Here is an 18,380-nt window from a genome sequence, read left to right on the forward strand (position 1 = left end):
CCTACTGCTGTTTTTATATGCAACTGGGTCCAAGCTTGTTAAGCTAAGCAAATGTATGTCTGACGATGGAAGGCATCCTGGAAACCTGAATTCCAAGGAAGAAGAAAGGTTTAACAGCAGTAGTTGTAACTATAATATGCAAAAGGTATATGGAATGACACGTCTTGTCATTTCATTTCATCTTGTGCCATTTAAATAAAGGAGACAATTGTAGCAGTTTCTATGCACATGCCATTACCGGGTGTGCATTTGCACATTCTTGCCGAATGGGATTGAATACAACTATTAAAACCTGTGTACGCTTGTCCCATAATCACTAGCAGAAGAAATTACTGGCAAAATGGACAGCTTATTTTTAAAAATCCAAGGTTAAAATGTAACACATGCCCTTTCATCATTTGCAATTTATGAATTTGTTAAGTCAGCCTTTTCTAAAAGTAGCTCACTCGGTACAAAGGCTGCAACTTCCTTTGTATCCTGATAGCGTTCTGCATTTAACAATTAATGAAATGAACATTTCCAGTAGTCGCTATTATTTGAAGAAGACGACACTGTTAACAAATATGCCAGGATTGAAATATAAACACCTGCAAAAGGTATTAGTAAATATAGTGATACTCTCCATTACTACCTACATTTCAAGAATGTTTTAAAAATACTTCTTCTGGCAAGTCAGACACAGGAGCAACACAAATTTTCCTTTCCTGACAATTCATTAAAAAGTCCTCTACGTTTTATTCACCAGTCCTGAACTCATTCTTATTTCGTGGTCTTTTTAAACAATGCTTATATGAATTAAAGAGACTAAATAGGCACTTCTTTATCTACCAAGATAGTGAAAAAAGACAAAAGACGGGATAACAAACCTTAAGTTGCCAGTGCACAGCTAAAGAACATCAACCTCAGAAGAAACAAGCTATGATCTACCTATTCTGCTTGCTTTATCTTCCTTCACTGATAATGGAAGAATCCACCTGGTATAAATGTGTACATTGCCTTGAAGAGAATATCAGACTGAAAACTGAAAACAAGGTGCACTTTCCTAGGAACTTAGTAATCAGCTGCAAGATCATTCAAGGTTAAAGAATACGTCTAAACATTTTTCTGCTCCTACGTCTGTCATCATAATTGCACATCCACTTCATGAATCAATTGAAGGATTTAAAAAGAAAGTGCTGGTTGTTATGATCTTCTTTTAAGTTCGAGAGATTCTAAGATCAAGATAAAAGGTCCCTCTGTCTCACGCTGAAATCAGTGGAATTGGGATGTATTAGCTTTGGCTGGACCATGTTCCCATGTTACAATCTAGCTTAATTAGAATCTGGTGAGAACCACAAAAAATCAGGTATCTGACCCGTAACGGATACTCTTCCAAGCGAGCAACTGTGCAATTGCAAGCAATTGTTCTATACCTGTTTAGAAAAATCTCTGGGAACTTCTAGTGCCTTAGTTGAGGATTCTGCCTGCTCCTCCTGATAAAAGAGGCTACAGTGCACATGAAGTGTATTAACGCCTTCCTTTTTAATTCCTTCATACCTACCAAGAAAAATGCCCAGCTTAAGGAAAAGGGGTCTTCAGTATGAAAACTGAGTAGCAACATCAATTATAGGAATGCAACCTTCCAGATTAACAACACAAATAGGTACAGAAAATATATGTAAGAATAAGTAAATTTATCATAAGAACTTCCAATGTGGCCTGCACTGAGTGTTAATTAACTCTTCATCAAAAATATACATCTAAGTCTTTATCAAATATACCCAAACACGTAGCAAGGGGGAAAGCGCCTGGTGCATTGGTGTGTCCCCTGCCCCGGAACGCTCCCGCCCCATTGATACCAAATTATGTAGGGTGGTGAGAACCACAAAGGATTGCGAAGAGCTCCAAGCGGACCTTGATAAATTAGGTGAGTGGGCTAAGAAATGGCAAATGCAGTTCAATGTAGCAAAATGTAAAGTGATGCACATAGGGGCAAAAAATCCAAACTTCACATACACGCTACAGGGGTCAGTGCTATCAGTCACAGACCAGGAAAGGGATTTAGGCGTCTTAGTTGATAGTTCCATGGGAATGTCAACTCAATGCATAGCTTAGCTGTGAAAAAGGCTAAACTCTATGCTGGGGATAATTAGGAAAGGATTTGAGAGTAAAACTGCAAAGATTGTCATGCCCTTATATAAAGCAGTGGTGCGACCGCACTTGGGAGTACTGTGTTCAGTTCTGGTCGCCACATCTCAAAAAGGATATTGAAGAGATAGAAAAAGTGCAGAGAAGGGCAACGAGGATGATTGAGGGACTGGAGCACCTTCCTTATGAGGAGAGGCTGCAGCGTTTGGGACTCTTTAGCTTGGAGAGGAGACGTCTGAGGGGGGATATGATTGAAGTCTATAAAATTATGCATGGGGTAGAAAATGTTGACAGAGAGAAATTTTTCTCTCTTTCTCACTATACTAGAACCAGGGGGCATCCATTGAAAATGCTGTGGGGAAGAATTAGGACTAATAAAAGGAAACACTTCTTCACGCAACGTGTGACTGGTGTTTGGAATATGCTGCCACAGGAGGTGGTGATGGCCACTAACCTGGATAGCTTTAAAAGGGGCTTGGACAGATTTATGGAAGAGAAGTCGATTTATGGCTACCAATCTTGATCCTCTTTGATCTGAAATTGCAAATGCCTTAACAGTCCAGGTGCTCGGGAGCAACAGCCGCAGAAGGCCATTGCTTTCACATCCTGCATGTGAGCTCCCAAAGGCACCTGGTGGGCCACTGCGAGTAGCAGAGAGCTGGACTAGATGGACTCTGGTCTGATCCAGCTGGCTTGTTCTTATGTTCTTATGTCCCTGCCATGCCCCCCGGAACGCCCTCACCACACCCCCACAGGGGGGCGCCCCCAGTACGTCACCTCCACCCCCTTGGAGCTACACCTCTGAATATACCTCTTGATTTTCTATCTTTATAGGCATTACTGATAAACTGATAGACATCACACTCTTCTCAACTAAATCTTACTAAATAAGTCTATTAGCCTTCAAAGCCACTTTGAAGGATCAGACCTGGCTTTTACAATGATAGCAATGACTGCCAATGTGGGCTTATGCTCCAACCATATACAGGCCAGGAACATAAAACAAAGGAGGTAGCCAGGGCTCCTTAAGCAACTCTGTAAAAAACAGACATACTTCATTATGGATATATTTTTACCCCAACCCCAGTTCCTACAGTATCTTTTTAAAAAGTTAAAGGATGCAAGCGCCAGGTCATTAACGACCCGTGGGGTAACATCTTAGATGTTAGCTGACTATGTTTACAAGGTGGTTTGCCATTTACTGCTTCTTAGGCTTAAACAATTCCTAATAAAATATTTTTGCTTATGACAGGTTAGTGGTTGCAGATGTTATTGTGTTTCACAGTAGTAAAGTATCCAGACACTGAAAACACACTGTGCCATGAAGTGGAATGTATTTCCTTAATTTACACAAGAAGAAATTCTTTAATCCCTAAATATTAAATGGGCTTGGGGTTAACATTTACTCCAATGGCAAAATGCATAAATTTCTGAAGTTGTTTGTCCCCTGAGTGCTTTTTTGTTTACAGAAGACAAGCTGTAAATGGTAGCTGTAGGTACTTTGGTACACTTTTTACTACTAGACAGGTGAAAACCACTTCTCCAACATTCTGCCAACAGAAGCGCAACCAGGGTGGAAAACTCACCCCAGCCACAGGCCTAGTTAATGTCTTTTGATGGTGGTTGTTTTTGCTAGTTCACATCACAATCTGGTGACAGAAACAATCACATTGGAGTACAGCTCAGACTCAATTCAATGGTCCTAGTTGGAATGAATATCAACAGAGGGGAAAAGGCTACTATCATACTAAGTATTCTGATCAAAATGCAAGGCTAAGACCTTGAAGGCGTCAAGATTGTGAACTGACAGTTCCCAGTCACATTTACTATGGTGAAAGAAAACAAGCAGGACTATATTAATGCTAATGTGGAAGTCAGAAACAACTCTGAACTGAAAGTAAATGTTAGGCTACACTGCTTTGCCCTTTTGCACACAGAAGTAGTGTCACAGACTAGGGCATGCCACTGACGAGGTCTTCTAGTTGAAGAAACGGCTCCCAAAATACCTGTTTATGCAGGAGAAGCAGCAAAGATCATAGGTAGTTTCCAGCACAAACTGAGCAAGAAGCAGACAGAAGCTCCATGATAGGGTGACTGACCTTAATGAAGGCTATAAATTATTAAGACTTTCAGAAAAATACAATTCCCTTCAAAAGAAAATGCTTCTTTACTGTTAAAATGGGAAATTCACTGCCAGAGATGCACAGATAACTTTAAAAGAGGATTAGACAGATTCATGCACAACAGGTCTTTTAGCAGCTATTCGCCATGGGAGCAAAGGAAACCTTTACATTCAGAGCCAGTAAATCTCTGAGTACCAGTGACAGAAGGCAGTGTCAGGGGATAGCCTTTGATTCTATACCTGTTGTTGGCCTTCCATATTAACTGACTGGCCACTGTGTAAACAGTATGCAGAACTAGATGGACCTCATTTTTCATCCTGCAGGGCTCTTCTTATGTTCTTACAGGATAGAAGGCTAAGACTACAGCCAAAGGAACTCAAAGGGAGGTAATGGCCAAGTTCTCAGTGCAGATGCTTGTTCTTCAAGTAGTCATATGTGTCTGAGAAGGATCCACTCAGCAGCGGTCGTGGTAACAGCAGAAGCAGTTGAGGAAAAGAAAACACAGGAACCCAGGCGTTGTTCACTTCAAAGAACAGAAGGGTTTTATTCCTTGTTTCCAAAAGCACAAAACAGTCTGACAGAGTGCAGCGCAGCAACTGGATAACCAAAGCTCGCATAGACCAAACTGTTCTGTGCATATACATAGAGACATACAACCAATCAGGGAGCAGTGATGCAATCACACATGATGTGCTTAGTCATGGTTGCATCACCCACTGAAACTAGGTGAAAGGTGGAGGATTGCATCAGCCAAGCTGTCAAGTAGATTTTGGTGATCTAACTGTCAAGTCCTAACAGTGTCTTCACACTACCCACCCTCCTTTCCCACTATGAGAAGCCTGCTTGTAGTGGTGTCCTCACACTTGTTTTTTCTGGGCTTGGATTCTTTAGTTGTGTGCTGACAACTTAAGAATTGTCATCCAGCCTTTTGTCTTTCTTCACTATATCTGGGAGTGCTGTCAAAAACACACTCTTTGGCAGCATGTCAAAACTGTAGGAAGTGCCACCATCCTCTTAACATAAATCCTTTGAAGCCCAATGCATGACCTTCTTGTAAGAAGTCCAAGATTAATGAAAGATTGGGTCTCAGAAGGTCTTCTTTCTTTTGGGCCTTCTTTCTTTTACACAGCCTGGGAAGGCCTTCCTGTTGATTATATAAATTTGATTGGCAGACAGACAGTGGGATGTCAGGATTGTAAAAGAATAGTCAAGGCCTAGGAACTTTGTCGCTCAACTCTCAGGCCATAAGTCCAAACTACTGAGGTTGTGATTAAAAACTGAATCATGACTCACATGTCCAGTTTCATTACAGGAGGAAGAAGTGCTAGTTCTGTGAGGATGGCAAATCAGGGAAGCAAGGCCAACGAAGACCTGTGCTTCTAGTTTTCATTCTCTGAAGCAGAATTGGTTGAATTGGTATATATGAGGAAGACACATACAATAGATCTTTGGCCTTCTGCTGTCATGGCATCAATCACCTCCACCCTCAGATGGAAGAACCTGGAGAAGAACCTCTCCCCTTGATAGTTGGTTTTCGAAGCAAATATGTCCACCATAGCAACCCTAAGTGACTATATGCTTAGCCAGTCTGCTAGGGTACTCAGAAAGCCCTTATGTGTTCCACCTGTATCAAGGCATGGTTGTCTTCTGACCAATTTAGTACCTTACTGCCTCCACATGGAGCCAGTATGATCTAAATCACTCTTGCTTATTTAGGTATATTTTGGTGTTGTCTATAAATGCTTCCTGAAAATATTTTCTTGAAGTGCTTGATTGACAGGCATATTGTTCAAATTTCTAGAATATTTATCAAAAGCTCAGTGTTGACCAGTGCCCATGAACTGGATGGCCATCCAGAACTGATTTCCAGCCTATCTGACTATAAGGTAGTGTGGTATACTCCCAAGCTGTTCGAGTGACAAGAAGATTCCACTTCAGTTCCTCCTTTGTAAAGAGAAATTACAATATACAGCCCTTTTGCTGGCCCTAAAAGAAGCTACCGTAACTTTTTTGCTACTTCATTTCAACAACTGTCTTTTTCTAGAAGAATGTTACAGACTCTATTATGAGTCCTATTTATTTAACAAATAGATTTAACAGAACTCTTCAGAACCCCTGTGTGCCATCTCCATAGACTAAACATACGCAAAAATGGTACCTTAGAAAGTCCTGGCAGCCAGCAGTAAATAGAATAACAATAATCTGAATTCAATTTCATATTCTTGCTTCTGTTTGTCTACTTAAGAGTCTATGCTACACTATGTTTTAAACAGCAGGAAAACAGCTGTCTATTCCATTTTAGAAATTTTATATCTGAATTATGGGGAAGTATTCCAAAATAATATACAGTGTATGAAAACAGAGAGCATACTGTGTGTGGATGTTAGAATTTACCATTTGTACTGTAATGTTTTAGTAGCTTGTTTTGAAACTAAAAATTTAGCTGAAAGCCATCTTGATATGTGTAGTGTATGGGTCATGCTTCTCAAAACTAGATGGGTTTCATCTGAGTTTTATTCCGTAACAAGCAAATGAAGACTGTACTTATACGAAGGTCACTGTACAGCTATCTAAGAACAATTATGTACTGTTTGCTAGCAGATGATCAAAATATTTTGAACAGGGCAATAATTGTCCTCACACACTGAGCACAGGAGAAAGGAAAATGGATTTAAAATGACAAGGTGTTGCATCAGGGAATAAATGAGGATTTTCAAGCATCTCCTTTCTTTTGCTTTTTATATGGAGGAAGGCTTAGACAGGTATATTCTGCTCAGTAGAATGGATTATGACCCTTTCTTTGGCTGTCTGTAGACTTCTGAGAAAAGCAGAAACATCCATTTTTAAATATTCTTTCAAGAGTTTCAAGAGAAACGTTCAAGAAGTTTCAAGAGAAATTTCAAATAAATTTCAAGTGACTAGCCATGCATCTGAGTGCATGTGTGGTTTTGTACAAGAACAGTTTTTCCAGACAAAGTTTGCTTGCCGGCTACTGAATGGTTCACTTGCATCTAAGACAGGTTTGCCTTTTTCCCCCCAGCTAAATGAACTTCACAGAAGTTCGCAGATCTCACAATGCGGAGCAGGAAGGAATTCCCACAACTGATTGTATACTGAGGAAAGTGGAGATGGAAGAATTGAAACAGCAAAATGTGTTAGGGGGAAAAGGGTCAGACATATTAAAGCAGTGATGGCGAACCTTTTCGAGACCGAGTGCCCAAATTGCAACCCAAAACCCACTAATTTATCACAAAGTGCCAACACGGTAATTTAACCTGAATACTGAGATTTTCGTTTAGAAAAAATGGTTGGCTTGCGTTACTCAGGAGTAAGCTTGGTGGTCGATGGCTTTGCTTTGAAGCAACCGTGCAACTCTTCCAACGGATGAATCATGACCTAGGAGGGTTTACTCAGAAGCAAGCCCCATTGCCAACAACCGAGCTTACTCCCAGGTAAAGGATCACGCTTTAGTTCTTTGCATGAAAATCATTGGGGTTTAACAGCGCTTAACAGGGTTACCTACACTGCTTCCCCAAAACCAGGTCTTAGGTTTAATACTAATAATCGAGCCCAGCGGCCCAGGCCAGCCTAGGTGTGTGTGTGGGGGGTGCGACTCTGTTTGCACGTGCCCACAGAGAGGGCTCTGAGTGCCACCTCTTGCACCGGTGCCATAGGTTCGCCATCACTGTATTAAAGCTTTCCCTTCTTGTGGCTTGGCACCCAGTTGTTTGCTCCTTGATAGCTTAGGCTGATTCCGCATGGGTCAAAAACAGCAGTGTGAAAATGGTGTAACAGGGTTTAAAACGGTGTAAAAGGGTTTATACTGTTTTCACAGCATTTTCACACCACTGTTTTTGGCCCATGCGGAATCAGCCAGAGTCAGCTTGCTGCAGATCCTCCTTCTATTCTTTTTATTTTATTTTGAATTCGCCTGGTATTAAACCATCTATCATACATAACATGACCAGTTATGAGGGAGATGACAAGCCATGTATTAGGGAGGTCTGGTTGGATGATGTGCAGGACCCATATAAGTTCAGCTGCTGCCAGCTGGATGAAGGAACAGTCAGAGATGATGTTTAAGGAGTTGCAAATGTTGTGAGAGAGCCAGAGTGAGGTAGTGGTTAAGAGTGGTGGGACTCTAATCTGGAAACCTGTGTTTGATTACCATTCCTCCACATCAAGTCTGCTGTGTGACCTTGGTCCAGTAACAGTTCTCTCAGAACTCACTCAGTCCATATGAAGGCAGGCAATGGAAACCATCTCCGAATGTCTCTTGCCTTGAAAACCCTATGGGATCATCATAAGTCAACTGTGACTTGCCAGCACATGTGTGCACGGGCACACACACACACACAAATGCTGTGAACCATTTAAAAGAATCAATCTTTCTTGCTGTACTTACTCAAAAATACACCCCAATTTTTAATATATATACCTCCTTTAAGTATGCATAGGTAAAACAAAACAGAAAAGATATTCTGTTGCTCTGTAAACATCCAATCTCTAACTCTCTCCCCTGAGTAAACTAATATCCAAGTTTTTTGTCCCGGGATCTCAAGAAGTTTTCATGTCTTCAAGTGTGTCAAGTTTCACACTGTATCTTAATTTGGTGTTCACAACTAAGAGAGAATGGTGTATAGATGGTGAAGCAATTGTTTACTTCATTACAAACACAAAATCACCAGCTCAAGGCTGGATTTATGCTTCCCTGTAAAGACTGAGGGAGACCAGTTAATTTGGTCTTCCCTGATGCCTAAGTTGATCTGGGTGGCTCCCAGAGGGCACAGAGAATGACAGAACTTTTCACAATCGTGAACACGACCATTTCAAACTTAGTTCTCATAGACCCTGGAAAGGTTGTGATGACAAATTTGCAGACCATTTTTATCTACAAACATCACTCCAACTTACTCTACTTTCAAGATACAGTGTTCTGGCCTCTTTTTGCCCAGTTTTATTGGAGAGTTTCAGATAACTGAGATGCAGACAAGATGTCGAGGCATTATCAATCCTACCACTGACTAGTGAAAACGTGTTGATGAAAGAAGTTAGTAATAATCAGGAATTTAATCCATAACTTCAAGAAAACTATAAGGAATCAGTTCCAAAATTCCTATCAAAAAGCCCAAGCTTGGTACTCATGTTTTGCAGAGATACAGGCTGATTACACACAAGACATCTGCTGCTTGATGGAGACAAATGTCTCTCGCAGCAAGATTTCTTCTATGCATGTATATCCCCAAGCTCCGCTTTCCTCAGTCCCCACTCAGTCAGGCCTGCAATACATAGTTCTTTCCACTTCTGAATATTTGTGTAGTGCCATAGTTAAGAACACTGTAGTTTACAAGCTTAATGAATCTCAGCTCAGCCATTATATTTGTAGAGGAGAAACCTGTCTGCCTCAACTTCCTCATTTGTTATGTGGTGCTGATAATAAAAGAGCCAGTGGTGTGCAGTGGTTAAGAGTGGTAGTCTGGAGAACCCAGTTCAAATCCCCATTCCTCCATGTGAAGCTTGATGGGTGACCTTGGGCAAGTCATAGTTCTCTCATAACTCTTTCAGCCCACACAAAGGCAGGCAAAGACAAAACACTTCGGAATGTCTCTTGGCTTGAAAATGATATGTCGTAAGTCTGCTGCATCTTGATGCGTTACATGCACGTGCATGCGCCCACAGGAATAGCATGGGGTGCTGTGTGGTTTCCGGGCTGTATGGCCGTGTTCTAGCAGCATTCTCTCCTGACGTTTCACCTCTCTCTCCTGACGAATGCTGCTAGAACACAGCCATACAGCCCAGAAACCACACAGCACCCCAGTGATTCCGGCCGTGAAAGCCTTCGACAATACACTAATAGCATGTCTTGCATGGCTTTAAGCATGAGTTTGGTAGCATGATATATGTGAAACACACAGCAATAATTAGCATTTTATGAGCTCATCTCCTCTTGCTAATAAAAGAACTTGCCTTAGGAAATCGGGAAAAAGCAAAATTCCTGTACTATCATGGCTAAAACATGGCCAGTGAATAATGAGCTTGCCTCTACTGCCACCTCTCTGTTATTGTCCAGAAAAATAACATTAATTTTTAAAACCAAAACATTTTTAGTCTGAGTTGATATGATACTTCTATAGACATCTGTCTGCCAGTCTGCTATAATGAATCTAGGAGAGTCTCCACTTTACTAAAAGCAAGCTTTTCGCCAGTCTGGGAATGTGGCAGAACTGCCCGTGGGAGAGGAAAGTCAGTCAAATCAGCCAATGCTTACTGGCAAGTGCAGAAGTGATGGTAGAAATATAAGAGCAATTAAAATATAACTTATACATCTCAGAACCCCAAGGAGGTACAAAGACAACACTGTGAAAGCCAACCCATATGTTTTTATTTTTAACCTTGGGAACCAAAAGAAAATGGAGACTGTTACTTTAAACATGAAACCAACATTCATTTCCTGAAGTAATGAAGGAGTTCAGCCAGGGAAAAAAACAAACCTGATGCCATTTGTATGAGCTGTCAGATCAGACAAAATGTTTCCACCATAGAAGCAGAAGGGTACGATTCATCCAGTTGTGTGCCACAAGGTTCTATTCTGTCACCATTTCACCATTTTCATGAGGCTGCTTAATTCATCAGGATTTTGGGAATGGGTATCATCAATATGCACATGACAGCCAGCTCCACACTGCATTACCTAAACTTTCAAGAGTATCTGCCCTGACGCAGAACCAGGGCTCTTGAGGCTGCAAACTAGTGGCTAAGGCAGAACAAGTCTAAGCTGAATCAAGACAAAACAGATGAAGCGGACATGTCTCCTCACTTAGATCCCCACATGCCGACTGCAATCTTCAGGCTGCCCCATACTAGTGGTTCCCCCATCTAAGGCAACTTGCCTGGTAACTAGAGGTCATGCCTTCTGTAGTGTACTTCTCACTGTGGAATGGACTCACTAAGAAGGTTGACATGTCTAGATACCTTTACAAGGCACTGCAAGACCATTTTATTTGTCGGAGTTTTTAATCCAATATAACCGGGGGGAGGCGGGTAGTCTGCTGGTTTTAAATTGTAATTTTTAAAATTATTTTAAGTAACCTTCAGCCATGAAGAAATGAATGCAAGACAGACAGACAGACAGACAGACAGACAGACAGACAGACAGACAGACAGACAGACAGACAGACAGACAGACAGACAGAGGTGGCATAGCAATGGTGCTGATGCATGTGTTCCACTAGCTGCTGCTACCCAGCACTAGTAAGAAAAATTTAGACATAAAGGCTGGGGTTAAGTCTGTGTGTCTGACCACTTGAGGAACAATTCTGCTAGTGGAGGACAGGAAGAGATTTTTGTTAGTGTCCCATTCCCACTGCAGACCCCAAGTCACACCAGGAGCCATTACTGGAGGTCAATGGACCCCTGGAGCAGTGATGGGGGGGGGGGGGCGGACAGTTAAATACAGTAGTAGAAGGGAAGTGGAAAAGGTTGTATTCCTGTTGCTGACCTCCGCTTGATCAATTTTGATCCAAGAAATTATTTATAAATAAAGGAATTATAACAGACTCAGTCTTGCACAATCACTGACACATAAATTTACAATCACATACCAGTAACACTGCTTTTCAGTTCTGTCTTGATTCATTCATATAGCTTCAATGAATATTTTACTCAAAACAATTAATCAGTGTCAAAAATGCAACTAATTTTGATATTTTCTGCTGTAGAATACTTTGAAGCGGTCATTTTCCATACTTCTAGGAGTGCCTTTTAATCTAAACCTGTAACGTAGATCCTAAACAGTTATACTCTTCTAAGCCATTAAAAGACTCATTTTCATGAAGTACAGCATTTAAACATCAAAAAGGTATCATGAAGGTGAAATAGAATCAGAATACAGCTATAGTGCCATATGGAAAATAAAATAAAATGGTAGAGAAGAGAAATCCCCATTGGGGTCGGCTAAAATGTAGTAAAAGAGAGAAAAGTACATTTAACTATAGGGATCTGGATCCAATGATCTACTGAAGAGACTTGCAATTACAAAAGAACACCTCGTTTCTTGGAAGAAAGTCAGTGTCCAAACTTATATTGTTGAAAGCAAAGTATACTGGAATAAAAGCAAAGTCTTTCCTCCATATTTACCTTGTCATGGTTTTCAATTAGAATCTCCACTACAATATTCTGAAACTTCAAGTCCATGAGAGCAGCCACAGTTTCTTCCTGTGGCCTCATCAGCGTTGGTCCAAACACTACTCCTAAATTTGCTACAGTCATTAGATTCTTCTTGGCATGGTTTGAAACACTTTTCAAGAATTGAGAGGAGAAAAGAGAACAACCACAATTATGAAGCATCATTGCTGATCTCTGAATATATAACTTTCAAGAAAAAACATTACACTTCCTTAAATCACAGACATAGAGAGCCAGTGTAGGGCACCAATTTAGCTCGGTGGGCTAGGATCAAAGAGACCAAGATTCAAACTCAAGTCATAAAGTTTTCTGGGTAAACTTGGACCAGCTGCTGTCTCTCTCTGGCTAACTTTACAGAATTATTGTAAGAATAAAAACAAGGGATTTTATAAGAATATTGTAAGAATAAAAACAAGGAAATAAAAAGAATGCATGATGCCAGAAGCTTCTTGGAGTAAGGACAGGTTAAATGTACTAAGTAAACCAATTTGTGTAATGATTGTTTTTCTTGTCAAATGAAGTATATGTGTGTGTGTGTGTGTGCGTGCGTGCGTGCGTGCATGAGAGAGAGAGAGAGAGAGGGAGGGAGGGAGAGGGAGAGGGAGGGAGGGAGGGAGAGGGAGGGAGGGAGGGAGAGAGAGAGAGAGAGAGAGAGAGAGAGAGAGAGAGAGAACTGCTGTCAAGTTGCAGCCAACCTATGGCAACCCAGCAAGGTTTCCAAGGCAAGAGCAAACAGAGATGGTTTGCCATCACCTTCCTCTGCACAGAGTATGATCTTGTATCTGCCTTTATAATGTAATTAATTACATTTTAAAATTGAATAACACATATATATTTGAACTGGCAGAAGCATAAATAACAAATCTCCAGCTATCTGTAAATTCTCTTTCCACCAAACCTTTAAAACAGTGGTGGGATTCAAATAATTTAACAACCAGTTCTGGTGGTGGGATTCAAATAATTTAACAATTGGTTGTTTCCAAGCACCATTTGAACAACTGGTTTTGCTGAACTGGTGCAAATCTGCTGAACCTCACCACTGCTTTATAAACACAAAATGCAGCTGGCAAACATGTATGTGTCTTCATTAATGGATTGTACTTCACCCTTATTTTCCAAAAGTCACTCCCAAACAGAAAAAGGTAAGCTTCACAGATGTTTTGCAAGTTCCTACGCAGAATACTATTCATCTCTAAATGCAAAGGAATATTAAAAATCTGAAAACTGAATTAGTATTTTTAAAGGATATTTTTCTTCCACCCATCCCTCCATGACAAATGGTTCTCTATTCATGGTGGGTATGTCCAACAGCTGCTTCCTTAAAAGATGTCATATGGTCCTGATTTTGTATAATTTTTGTTTATATGTTATATGCCCCATATGTCCCATGCCGGTCTCTGCGCTTGGCAGAGGCCAATTTGATGGAGATCTCCGCCCCCTCCACGATGTGGCTGGCCTCCACTAGGGCCAGGGCTTTTACGGCCCTGGCCCCTGCCTGGTGGAATGCTCTCCCTCCAGCTGTCCGGGCCCTGTGGGACCTAAATGAGTTCTCACTAGAGGGCCTGTAAGACCGAGCTATTCCGCCGGGCTTTTGGGGAGGCCGGCTGCTGATATAAGTGCCCGTTAACAGCTGAGACCCACTGTTCCCCTCTTAAGAGGGAGTTTTAGAGGGAGTTTTAATGGTTGAGCATGCATCATCTGCATTTCCGTAAATGGTTATGAAACTTGAAGTAGCTGCATTTTTTAACTGATACCAATATTTAGCAATTTTTTATTTTTGTTTTATCCCACTTGTCTGCTTATTCATGGTATGTAAAATAGCCCTGAGGCCCTCAGGCTGACATATAAGATGGAGATGACCATGAATGAATGAATGAATGAATGAATGAATGAATGAATAAATAAATAAATAAATAAAGTAATAATTGTTTCAAAGAGACATGATATGTATACTGGATGGGCTGAAAGGGAGTAGTGGGGTTGGGGAATGGGATTTGGAGTTGCAACCCATTTTCGATTGTCGATTTCCCCAACATCTCCAATTTCGTGATGGACCCTTGCAATTTTTAGAGAGTCCACTAGTTTTGCTACTTTTAGAGGCTCATTAGTTCTGAATGATTAAATGGTAATGATTCGGTGTGGCTTTTTTTTTTGCTGGGTAATTTTATGTTTTATGCCTCATATTTTATTGCTCTGGCCCTAATAAAAAAAATTTTTAAGTTATGATTCACTTTGAACATTTCTGTATGGTCATGTTGTTTTCACTAGTTCTGGCTGCCCAGAGTACTATTTCTTCTGCAGTTTTTAAATTTTGATACTAATTGTTTTTAAATATTTTGTTATTCCCCCCACTCCCCAGCAATAAAACCAGTCACAAATGTTTTATGCTTACTTTGCTAGATGTGTCACCAAAATATCCAGCATTTCTCTGTTCTTTTCTGGAAGTTTATGGACCAAATAGTGCACAGCATTAACACGGGACTCGGGACTGCCACTTTCTATATAAGAGAAGAAGACAGCAGTTATTAATTTTTTATTAAAGCATGCACTCGGTATAAGCAGACATTCTTGGGAAACCCTTTACATGTAAGTATTTCCAACAATTCATCTTATCCCTAGTTTTATCTCTATTTCAAAAAGAAGGATGGCATGGTATTTTTGTGTCCTTTCTATATCCCCCCCCCCCTTGCATTTTTCAGAACTCAATTGATGCAGTTATTCTTTTGGTATGTCACTTCCATTTATCTAGAAATAAGTTTTAGCGTAAAGAATAGTGTCACTGCTACAGAATAATAATTTTATTCCTTGGAAACTGCTTATGATATGCCTTAGGTTAGTTGACCTTTTTGGTGGTCCATGAGTCCATACACAGGCAGCATTTGTCTGGGTACCTTTTGGAAAATCCTGCTGTGCAGAGTGCAATAGGGTACCAGGCCTAAATAAGGAGTACAACAGTGAGGCAAGTTCCCACAGACCATATGGAGGATAAAGAAGATGGAAGAGAGAAGAAGATGCAGGGTGCTGTATGCCTTCTCCCCTCTGCTTGAGGCCATGGAGAGTGAACAACCTTGAGGACTTCACAGAGGAGGGGGAGTCTCAATGTCTCCCCTTCTTGGCGGTTCTGGCTCCAAACACCACTAGAACCACCTTCCTGTTGCCACCAGCAGAAACATAATCCTTCCACATTGCCACAGAACAGACAGGTGAAGCAGTACACCTGTCACACAAAGTTGGGAGATGGAGGTGTGAGCATTTCTTGTAAATCAATCGAGGAGATCCCACACCATCTCTTAAGGTTTTAGGAATCTGAGCTGGATCCTTTGACACACATTCCACCTAAACCATTCTGCCCTTTCCCCAAATTCAGCGTAAACAGTACAAGCCTGCTTATCACCAGAGTCAGGCCTCACAACCAGACTCAGCCAGACGAAGAGGTAAACTACTCTGCCACGCTATCAGGCACAGCTACCATAAAACTGCCTGTTGTCTTGCTGAGACAGATTCAATCTGCTCCTGTGCTTCCTCCTAACATGCCATTTCTTTCACTACACAAAAGTTGGTTTGAGGCTGGAACAGAACTCCCACAGGCACAACTACAAAACAACTGGTTTACCTTTCAGAGGCAGGACAGCCTCATATCTAATACAGGAAGTCAGAGACAAGACTTGTAAATAGCTTTCATGCAAAAGGTTGCAATTGTCCTGGTAGCAAGTCCCACTCAATTCACTGAAAAGAGCGATCTATCTGTGACTGTAATCAACAGTAAAAGACAGCTAAGATTTGATTGCAAATCAAATACTTACTGACGGGAATGATGAACTCTCCGTGCAAATCATAGGTCATTAGTGGCTCTGGAAGGCTTCTGTAAAGACAATCATTTCTAATTATTAAACAAAATAAAATAGTATTTAACTTCAAATACAAACATCCCAAATACAAAATCTGTAAGACAGCTGTTCTACCAGACTTACGTTTGAGACACTCGTAGTACCAGTTGGTCTCCCCCGCCCCGCCCCGCCCCGCCCCGCCCCACCCCCTTTCTCCTATTTTCCTGTTTCAATTTCACTTTTCACTTTTCCTTTTTTTCTTTTTCCATTCCTTTTTTCTTCTGCTGCCACCCCCTACCCCCAATTGGGATGTTGATGTGTTACACGCCAAAGGATTGTAACAACTGCCCCTTGAATCTGCTGGAATTGTTGAATTTTGGGAATGTTTTAATGCTGATTGTTTTAATACTTATATATGTTTATTTAAATTATTTAAATCACATTGCAAGCCACCCTGAGCCCAAAAGGGGAGGGTTGGTCTAGTAAGTCTAACAAATAATTATTAAAAAATACATCACTCTGGGCTATTTGCAGGAGGGCAGGACTAAGATATACTATCTAGATAACAGAACAGATATATATGTAGTCAGCTCTGGAAGTCACACCACAGGTTCAGGCTGTAAGGGTTTTTCAGGAATACTTCTGCAAACAACATTACTGATGCTTCCTTTGAAAGAAGCACATAGCTTGAACAGTACAATAGATATTTTAAATCACTGGTTGGTGATAACTGCTGTTTATTTACGAAGTGTATGTACGCTTACCTCAAGTATTGTTTCATTGCGCTGGTTATTGTCTTCACTTCCCATTCCAAGGAATTTTCCAGGTCAACTTCATTGCATGTTTTTGCATCTAACCAAAACAATGGAAAGATGACAGGAATCATATTCATCAGATGCTATCCTTCTAATGATAGCAATCTTATTCCATTAATATGTTTCCATTAATCAAATGTGCCAAACAAAACTTTGAGAAGGTAAGAATACTAGTGTTGAACCTATGACAATACTGGTCTGGACTTATGGAGCCTCCCGCCCCCTTCTGCATGTCTCTTCATGACAATACTGCAAGATATCAGTGTTGGTTGCATGTTAGTGTACATACCTCAGGCAACCAATGCCCAGCACAATTTGGATCATGCAGATTTTCACATTAGTGAGCATCCAGCATACAGGCCATATGAGGAGATTCACACTTCAGAGGAAGGGCAATAAGTTGGGCTTTTTCTTCAGTGTTAAAAGAAGCTGAGCAAACATTCTTACAATGCATCAGCAAAACACATTGTGTAGAATGATGGCAAAAAAAAAAAAATCCAAGCAGTGTTCAGTAACGTTGCCCCAAACGATGCAAAAGAAACAACGCTATACTTTTATCAACGTAAAGAAGACAGTGTGAGCATGTGTTCTTCAGCGGAAGCCGAATGAGCATCCTTCCACATTTCAAAGAGGCCCTGATTCTCTTTTAAGGCTACAGAATCATACTGAAGTGCTGGTTTTGTCCAAACCCTTATAATTTGCAATGTTAAATACAGAACTTTCATAAAAGAGCATTTACAGTTTAATTTGCAATGTTGAACATAGCGCTTTCATAAAAGAACATTTACTGTGCTCCGGACAGCTGACAGCAGCACTTTTGCTTTTCTACAGTTGAGTCTGCCATTTTATAGGCTCCGTGCTGCCACGCAAAATGGCAGCCACAAAACAAAATGGCAGCCGCAACTGTAGAAAAGTGAAAGTGCTGCTGACAGCCGTCCGGAGCACAGTAAATGCTCTTTTATGAAAGTGCTATGTGTAGCATTGCAAATTATAATGGTTTGGATGAAACAGGCATTTCAATACCATTTTCTAGCCTTAAAAGAGAATCAGAAGGGAAGGCAGGCAAGCACTAGCACCCCAACGGGGCATTCATTCACAAAAAAGGTCCAGGAAGGTGTGACATATTAATTCCCACATCTCCTGTATTCTTTATGTTGACAAAAGTAGAGTCTGAAAATATTACACAGATATCAATGCTTCCAGACAACACCCAGAATTTGTCTTAAAAAACAGTTCATAAAATGATGTTATCAGAGAAAACAGATTTAAAGCACTAAGAAAACTAAACCACCTCATAATATTAA

The 18,380-nt window shown here is 40.7% G+C and overlaps 1 protein-coding gene across 2 annotated transcripts in view; it reads right to left on the minus strand.

Annotated features, from left to right (window-relative positions):
- The window catches only part of ARHGAP10 (Rho GTPase activating protein 10), a 131,387-nt gene that overhangs the window by 43,041 nt on the left and 69,966 nt on the right, over positions 1-18,380 (minus strand). For both annotated transcript variants that reach the window (XM_048509133.1, XM_048509132.1), the window contains exons 15-18: positions 17,026-17,113; positions 16,238-16,296; positions 14,827-14,932; positions 12,387-12,546 (exon numbers count right to left, since the gene is read on the minus strand). In XM_048509133.1, coding sequence (XP_048365090.1) covers positions 12,387-12,546; positions 14,827-14,932; positions 16,238-16,296; positions 17,026-17,113 — 413 coding nt within the window. The remainder of the gene's footprint in view (positions 1-12,386; positions 12,547-14,826; positions 14,933-16,237; positions 16,297-17,025; positions 17,114-18,380) is intronic.

The sequence above is a fragment of the Sphaerodactylus townsendi genome, linkage group LG10 (genome assembly GCF_021028975.2).
Source record: "Sphaerodactylus townsendi isolate TG3544 linkage group LG10, MPM_Stown_v2.3, whole genome shotgun sequence".
In the NCBI taxonomy this organism is placed as follows: domain Eukaryota; kingdom Metazoa; phylum Chordata; class Lepidosauria; order Squamata; family Sphaerodactylidae; genus Sphaerodactylus; species Sphaerodactylus townsendi.